General features: G+C 28.8%; 1 protein-coding gene across 1 annotated transcript; it reads right to left on the bottom strand.

The window, feature by feature from the left end:
* Nucleotides 1-4213: 4213 nt before the first annotated feature.
* Nucleotides 4214-8690, bottom strand: LOC147807747 (venom peptide SjAPI-2-like). The gene is made up of 2 exons (XM_087166796.1): nucleotides 8547-8690; nucleotides 4214-4426 (listed from the first exon to the last, which is right to left on the bottom strand). The coding sequence occupies exons 1-2, from the start codon at nucleotides 8688-8690 to the stop codon at nucleotides 4214-4216; spliced, it is 357 nt and encodes a 118-aa protein (XP_087022922.1).
* Nucleotides 8691-9640: the final 950 nt, after the last annotated feature.

Raw genomic sequence — 9640 nt, 5'->3', positions numbered from 1 at the left:
GGTATACTTATTGAAGGAAATGCAAGTTAAAGTTCGTTTATTAATATTAAGTTTCATACTTAGTTCAATAAATTAAGCAAGAGTTGTGGTGACTTAGGGGATAAAGCGCTTGCCTTTCAAAGAAGCGAACAGGGTTCGAATCCTAGCAATGGCTGGTCAATACGAATTCCGCACCCGGATCGCACCGACCGCAGTGATGACGTAAATTATCCTCAGCTGTGGACGGATCATGGGTTAGAATCCCTATGCAGTCAGGCTAATTGAGGAGGTTTTCGTGGTTTTCCTATATGTAATACATATGGGAGGTAGTTCCTTCAAAAAGCCCTCCACGAAGGCAGTTTTCTCCCAAACCTTAATACAGGAGTTTCCTTGTGTTCTGGACTGGGTTAAAAATTACAAGGCTACGGAGTTGAACGTTGGTAGCCGTAAATCAAAAATAAACTTAGTCGACTGTTTAACGACGGTTATAAAATAAAGTGAGACACCGATTAAAATGACACAATTGTGTTTCAATCATCCTTTTCTAAATCAGTCAGGATTAGTGAAGAAATCAAGAATTGGGCAAAAAAAGCAAAATCGAATTAGCGCTTTATGCCGTCTCTAGCAATTTAGCAAAACAAGACTTGCATGGACTGTCAGAAATCACTCTATGCATACGTATATCACCCTACAATATATATATATATATATATATATATATATATTCCCAATGGCAGGAATTTGAATCTTGAATCTGAATTTGAATCACACACAAGAGAGGACAGCACAAAGAGAGAGAGAGAGAGAAACATCCATGCCCAGAGCGGGATTCGAACCCGCAGCCTATGACTTCGCAGTCAAAACGCTAGCCGCTCGGCCACCTGGCCGGCATATATATATATATATATATATATATATATATATATATATATATATATATATATATATATATATATATATATATATATATATATATATATATATATATATATATATATATATATATATATATATATATATATATATATATATATATATATATATATATAACATAGTATATATATATATATATAACATAGTATATATATATATATATAACATAGTATATATATATATATATAACATAGTATATATATATATATATAACATAGTATTTACAATTGAACTTTACGCGCATTTTCTGTAATATGTATATCGCCCCATGCATGGGGCGTTATACATATTTCATATATATATATATATATATATATATATATATATATATATATATATATATATATATATATATATATGAAATATGTATAACGCCCCATGCATGGGGCGATATACATATTACAGAAAATGCGCGTAAAGTTCAATTGTAAATACTATGTTTCAATCTCAGTATCGCGCTGCTAGGATATGTCATCAAAACAGATAATTCTGTGTATTTTCCTTACCGAAGACTTTCATGGATTTTCGCATGCACCACGACTTTATTAAGATATGGGTGACATATAAGAGAAAATGTGATAGGTTGCTAACTTTTTTAAAGTTGATTCCAGCGTTACTCAATTTTATGAAACTTTTTGCGCTTGTTTAAGAAAAATATTAAGTAACAAACGCTGGTTTTGAAACGAAATCAAAACCATTGAATCAAATTAGACTTAATTATCAATAAAAATCGAAACTGGCAACTAGAAATGCGCTGCGAATCAGAACTTCCGAAAGGGGCACCTCAACTTATCACCCTTTTGGGCAGTAAAATATTTTTTCTTTTTGAATTCCTTTTTTTTTCTGAATTTTTTCTTTTGAAAACGTTATATAGTGTTATATAGTTATATTTCGTTATATAGTGAGTTTTAGACTTAAGAACAGAACAGCTTAATAACTTTTGATCTAGTAACCTAATTTTCATTATAAGATGAAAAAATTAATTACATATAATATTCTTTATGCTACTTTTTTACTAAAAACTTCATATATAAAACTAAGAAGTATTATTTTTTATATAGGAAATATAAAATGCTTTATTCGAATATTTTATTTACGAACTGATACTTTTATTTACATGAAAACGAAACGTGTTTCAACTCAATACAGATTACTATTATAGTCTAATGTTTATATGGAAACACAATAAGTTCCACTTTCAGAATTTGTTTAAAAAAATTTTTAAGCACTTGTCTGACACCCATCAGATTATTATTTCATGTAGTGGTTTGAGTGATCATCAGATAGTGGTTTTTTTGTTGATCAGAATAGTGGTTTCAAAATGGTGGAAATGAATCTGATATCAAATAAAAAAATAAAAGAAAAAATACAATTTATGAATCAGTTTTATCATCTAAAGCCTTTGTCATTCTGGATAATATGATTTTATTCTTTATCAGTTTTGTAAAGTGACAATGAATGTTTTTTCTAAGCTTAACTCTATTAAAAAGTTTTGACGAGATGTTTTTATTTCTTTATTTCTTATCTAGTTAATGAAGTCTATTTACATGTTTTCTGTGCGAGACTTGAAATAATCAAAAACTTTGTGATAATCAGTAAGAAAGGGAGAAAAAAAATTATAGATTGGAATTCATAGTATTAATTTATTAGTTAGTCGCGTCTTAGTAATTGTTTATCTAAAATTATCTAATGAATGATACTTGTTTGAAGTTAGTGCAGAGATTGTGCTTTGTTAGTAGATTTATAAAGGTGTTAGCAGAAGTGGTTAAGTAACATCCCGCCTCAGATGGATGGTACCAGCTAGCTAGTGAACTAAAAGTGGAAAATGCCAGTGTTGACCACAATGAACACACTAAATCTACCCGGGTCACAAAGTTCCCATAACAAGTTTATACCCCTGAGGGTAGTTGGATCGGAGATTTATTGTTCTCTGGTTCAGGTCAAAATTAGAATCATAGGATGGATGAAAGATGTGATGAGTCCTCCCTGTAAAACAGACTGTCACGCATGTGTGTGACAAAGTCGTATTCTTGACCATAAATGGTACCACTACAAAAAAGAAGCTAGTCCCTTGCCTTAAATTCGCTAACTTCTACCGAAGCAAAACTTGCTGGTATTTGTAACAACAGCAGATTCAATCTTCATGATTTCTGTGGCGCACAACAGGTTGGTGCGGGAACACTTTCCTGTTAGCAGATCTAAATCGTTCTCTGATTCAGGTCAAAATTACGATCTGTGGATGACTGAATGGATGTATGAATGAGTCCGCCCTATTAACGGGTGTGTTGTATGGGTGTGGCAAAAGTCGAATTCTTGACCACAGAGGGCGCCACTGGAAAAAAAGAACAATCGCACCCCTCTGACTAAACAGGCATGCGTGAGAGAAAGAGAGAGAGCAGATCTAAATCGGATCTAGTATTTAATTTAAGAGTATACATTTCTTTCGCTGATTAGTTGGTGCTCCAATTTTACATAAATGTTTTAGCATTATTAAACCACATGTAACACGAAAAACGTTTTCCCCCCAAAGCTTCAACGTTTAATGTCGACGTATAGTTGTTAATATTGTTACTTAAAAATGTTTAGCCAAATTAAAAACAAATCGTCTTCCCTATTCAGCCAAAAGTTTAATTTTTTTGCTTATAAATGCAAATTTTAAAAGCCTAAACTTGGAGAAAAATATAGTTTTTAAATTCGAAACTATGAAGTTTGAGATGTAAAGTACCAATAAAAATTTTAATATTTAGATTTCCCTCAATCAACAAAATAACTTAACATGTACTGGATTTAAAAATAAATACATAGCTGATTAATATAGATCCCGGAAGACCTAAATGTTACGATTTAATATATATATAAATTTTTTCAGATTCTAAACTTCTTATTTTTAGTTTTTAAACTTAAATTTGCCTTATATTTATGTATTCAAAACAGGAAATTTTAGTAGTATTCTGAGAGGTTTAAATATCATTATTTCTTTAAAAAAAATATATGATCACAGTCACCATCTTTTATCGACTTAAAATTTTGAATTTCGAAAAATAGTTTATTTGGAATCCACCCTTCTGAAATATTATTTTTCATTATTTGGCATTATTTATCATTATAAAGACTTCAATTGTTATTTATTATAAAAGCCTTAATTTATTTCTTTGTAAAAATGATTTTTGGACAAAGAATTATGGAAATATGTATATTTTCAAAGGAATCCCTATGCACATTTTAAGGCGATTGCAAGGTTGTAATAAATAATAAAACTAGTCACCAGTTGCTTTAATGTAAAATTTTCAAATATACAAATTTAGCATTCATCAAGATCAACACAATGGTCATCAAACTCTCTTCGGACTGTTCCCGCTGGACATCCGCATCCAGGAACGCACTTTTCTATACAGCCAATGTCGTCATTATTGTAATTAGAGCATGTGAGAGGACAATGTGAATAGCATTCATCATATTTTTCGCCTTTATTAATGTCACAATCCATTTTAAACCATAAAGCTGCAATTGAAAACTACAAATTAACAATTTGTTTCATAAACCAGAATTTTTTAAATGTTAAACGGAAGTTTCATAAAAGTTCGCAATTTTTTTACCAGCATGGCAAGTGTTTAACTATTTCTTATGTAGACCAATGGGTGATCTTGAAAAATATATCTTGATTGATTTTTTTTCGAAAAAAAAATATTGTTGTAGCAGTAAAAAATAATTATTACTAATCTGTGCACTGAGTGGTCAATTTATGAACATTTGGTTGTTTTATGCAAATAAGCTTTACCATCACAGTGTCGTCATTAACGAGGGTTTGGGTAGTTCCAGCATGCGTTTGGATCTTTATTTCGTTTTGTAAATTCTAGTAAACTTTGCGAGTTGATATTTTCTAACAACTCTTAGATATTCTGTCATTGAAGAGAAGTAACTTAATTAATATTATAAGTAATGCATTGAAGAATTATATGAAATTGCATACAGTTTTTCTAAATTACATAGAATTATATTGCACCGAGAATTATATAAAATGTTTCCGTGAAGATTTTACAAATTAATATTTTTTTTAAAAAAGGGATGAGCAAAAATGTTTGTGAAATCTTTTTATCTTAACCTGATTTAAATTTATAAATTAAATAATTTACTGTACTACTAAAATTTATCTGAAAATTTGCAGTATTTTGAAGTTTTCACTTTTTCTTTAAAAGTAGGGGCCTTCATTCTTTCTCGCTTTTCACACCAACCGAACACGATTGCTTTGCAATCATTCTTGTTTTTAACAATTAATCATATCACAATAACTTGTCACATCGAAATTAAAAATTATTTAAAGAGAATATCATAAAAATCTTTATTGCAATAATACTGATTTGGTTCTACCGATTTAGTTTGAAGTTTTATATAGATGAAACTAGAATTTAGTATTTTTTCTCCATTGTCTTTAAAATTTCATGCACAAAACTATTTGTTTTTTGGTTGCCTTTATTTCAATTGCATGCATTGAGTATTACTTATTAAAAATATCAATAATTTATTTATTGTCTAATAATTGTAAAAAGATAAATATATATATCTTCATCATAAAACGTTGTGTAGCTACCGTATTTTAAAGTTACAATAGAGAAACAGCACCTTAAGTTTTAAGCAAATAATTTTGAATAAAAATAAAAATCATAAAGGGAATAATAACCGAGAACAATATTAAAAAAATTATGTTAAGTACTGCACTTAATTGTCTTAAAATAAGGGATAAATGAAAAAATCATAGGAAAATAACGTTATAACTTTTATAAATTTTATACTGTGGCAAGCAAAGATATCTAGATCTTATTTGTATATAAAGGATCATATTATGCGATTTTATCAAATTTGATTGGTTGCTGTAACCCCATCAAAATTTTTCATCCAAAGAGTTCCATGCATCTTTACAAGGGCGCCGGCTGAATAATATAAAAGGGGGTGCAACCCTCTAACATACTACCCCCCCCCAAAAAAAAAATCAAAAATAATTTGTTATTACATTTTGTTTTGTTATTACATATACTTTCATTTGCTATTTTTTTTCAAGATACATTATTTCATTGTTAACAAGATATTTAAAAAGAAGTACGAATTTCTTGTAATTGCAAATTTTGAAACGAGAAACTGTATTGATGGCGCTGGCATAGCTACTGACTTTGAAACACAAGTAGTTTCGTATACTAACTGGTAGTTCAGTAGTTTCGTATAATAACTGGTTTGTGCACGCTTAACATTGGTATTTATTATGTTGATGAAGTTTTACAGTTGTGAGAAGACAGTTTGTGTTATACACCTTTGTTAAACTAAATAATTAATAGAAAATACAATATTATTTATATTTTATTAAATGAAATTTGAAAATATAGCTTAGATATCAGCCCAGAAAAAATCTTTTTCTGACAGTTTAGATAAAAATTCTTGCTTGATTAAACAATTTTTTAATTGTTATATATCAATAATTACTTAATTATTTGTTTTTGAATAAAAATATTTTTAATAAAAAATTTTGTAACAAAATTGTTTTTCTGTTTCTTTTTAATTGTTTAAAAAAACTTGATGTATAGTTAGTATTATGTATAAATGCCGGCAGATATTTCTAACCATATATAAAACATAATATGCTTTTTTTAATCATTCTTTTTAGTTCATTTAAAATGTTTGAATTATTTAGTTATTTTAATTAAAAAATAAACTTAAAAATTAAAAAAAAAGGTGGGAACTTAATTGCCTTTTTAATATATAAGAGTCTAAATTTAAAAAAAATTCTTTCATTCAATTGTTAAAATTTATCTATAATAAATAATGCAAATAGAGCAAATACAATGTCAACCGTAATTAATTAAATTATGGTAATCTTACATACCTTTACCTAGACTGATGATAGGCAATGAAAGAAAAAGGCACAAAAAAGTTAGCATTAATTTCATTTTCTCGTTATAGCAAATAAATGAAGCAAAATGCTTTAAATCTCAACTCAATACTTTACTTACTGGTTTAGAATATCTTTTGGTGTAAATATTAATATCTAAGAGAATAAGTTAAAAGTTTATTTTTCTTCGATATAAAAGTTAAATTTCAAAAAAATATCGTTGAAATAAATCAATTTTATTTTTAGTAATATAAATATTTTAATTGCATCAGTAGACAAAAAATCGGTATGATCCATCGCATTTTTTATTTTATTTTTAATGAAGTTTTCAATAAAATAATTTTTCTAATGTGCCTATTGTTTTGCTGGACATTACAAAATAATACATAATGATTCAAACAATACATAATTATACGAACAGTAAAAGAAAAAGATCACTTCGAGTGAAAAGCTGCATTTTTGGAAAATGCAAAACATTGTAAAGAACTTTGAATTTCCACTTTAGTTAACTTTATTTTTTGATGTTTCCAAATTAAGGAAATTTTTAAAATTTTTTCTAGAAGAAGATTAATAAAACCTCTTTAAGATGTAATGGTAAAAATTTGAAATCATTTTGAAGAAAGAACTGAAAGCTTTGTACTGTGCCTAGTATTGAACTATATGTATAAAAAAAGATATACAAAGTGTTTTTCATTGATTACATATTTTTAAAATCACATTCAAGATTGATGTCAAAAAAAGTGTACACATTAGGGATCACAAAAATAATATTTATTAATGTACTTATTTATGTAATTATTAATGTAATTTATTAATGTGATTGGAATATTATTGTTTTACATATTTTCTAAAAATAAATTAAATATGTATACACATACATACATATGCGTTTTCATATTTTGTAATCTGGCAATCTAATTTCGAAAATATTTTAAATCATTCTTGAAAAATTTCCCGCTCATTCATTTGAATTCGCTACTCACTTTATAGATTTCGTTTTATGTTTTATTCTGTTTTTTCTTTACATTTTATTTTCTGTTTTTGCGTGATATTTTTACTTAAAGTGTTCTGTTTTATTTGTAGTAAATTTTTTGCAAATTTTTTTAGTGCTCCTCACACTATTGTATTGATATATTTTGCTTTGACTGTATTGATACAATATTAGAAAGCACTCCTTTTTGCAGGTATAATCGTGTGAGCGGATGAAAAGATTATATCTTTTATTTTCAGGGTTTTTATTAAGTTTTTTTTCTTTTTTTTCGGATTTCTTTCCTGGATTTTATTATTTTTATTGTTGTTATTTTTCTTTTTCCCTTTTTTCGTTGTTCTGTCATTTTTTCCATGTTTTTTCAATGTTTTGATCTTATTTTATGAGTTTTATTTACTTGCAGCCTATGCGCAGTAAATAAAACTTGTTTTTTTATTTCCATTGTTTTTTTCTCCTATTTGTATTTATTTATTAATTTGAATTATTTTATAAAAATTGTAACGATAGTAAGGCTTAAAGTATCCATTAACGTTAAATTAACTTTTCTGGGAGAGTTTATTTAAAACAACAGTCTTTTTAAAATTTTTAACAATGGTACATTTGAAAAACAACCATTAAAATAATAACTCGTGAGTTATTGTAAAACTTTTACGCTCTTAAAAAAATAAATGATAATAGTTGAAAAGGAATCAAACACAGATAAATTGCCAGGGTATGGTTTTACATAAAGTTGTGAATACGCTAATTTCAGCATTCTGATGATTTTACACAAAGTTTATCAGATTGTCTTCGGACTGTTCCACTTGGACATCCACATCCTACTACACATTGCAAGGTACAGACACGATCTTCATCTTTGTAGTTAGAACAAGTAACAGGACAGGCAGAGTGACAGGTATCAAATATTTTCATCACATACCGGTTTCTCAGCTGCAAGAAAGTTTTTATTTCAGTTCATAGCTTTACTTCATATAGTTAAAAAATAAAATTTAAAATGTTATTTGGCAAACAAACCACGCCCTTCGGGATTTTTTCAAAGTGATGATTCTTACACTTTTTGTATCTCAAAATACATGCTCAAAATAATTTTACTATTTTTCCTTTTTCCTAAATCTTAAACATCATTTTCGTAATTACCTTCTTTACCACTAAAACCCAGTCCTCCTCCTCAGTCGTCTTTCGAAAATGATGTCGTCTGAAGATTTCATGCTTAAAACTCACGTTTTTCAAGAGAACTAAAAAGGTATAATTAACTATATTTTTGTCCCGGCCAGGTGGCCGAGTGGCCAGCGTACCTGCCTGTGAAGCTAATGGTGGCCGGTTCGAATCCCGCTCAGGGCATGGATGTTTCTCTCTGTGTGTCGTTCTCTGTTGTGTGATGCGTGAGTGTATCTGGGTAATTGTGGCAGTGTGGCGTGGGTAATGTTGCTCGCCTCCGTGACTTAGGTTCACAGGTACCCACTGGGTAACGTTAAATGAGCAACACTTAGGCATCTTCCAAGGTGAAGAATGAATGTTCAGAGTCTGCCGTTGAAAAAAAAAATTTGTCATGTGGAACCCCTTTCGTAATTAACTTCTATCACTACTGAAAAACAATCTTCTTTCGGAAATAATGCATGCTTGGCTTTTCGTCTTTAGAAACCCCGCTTTTCGAGTGGGCTAAAAAGGAGAAATTAATTCTAGTTTTGCCACCCCTAAAACGGAAACATCACTTTCATAATTAACTTCTATCGCCATTGGAATCTTATCTTCACACGTCTTGCGAAAGTGATGCGTGTTCTAGGCTTTTAATCTTAAGTAAAACAAATATGGAACTTTTGTCCCCGTGTTAGTATATTAAAAAAGTAGCTCTGAAAATTTTT

This window comes from Parasteatoda tepidariorum, chromosome 6 (assembly GCF_982258835.1).
Source record: "Parasteatoda tepidariorum strain Cologne lab strain chromosome 6, Ptep-v5.0, whole genome shotgun sequence".
Lineage (NCBI taxonomy): Eukaryota > Metazoa > Arthropoda > Arachnida > Araneae > Theridiidae > Parasteatoda > Parasteatoda tepidariorum.
This window is presented reverse-complemented; position numbering and strand designations above follow the sequence as displayed.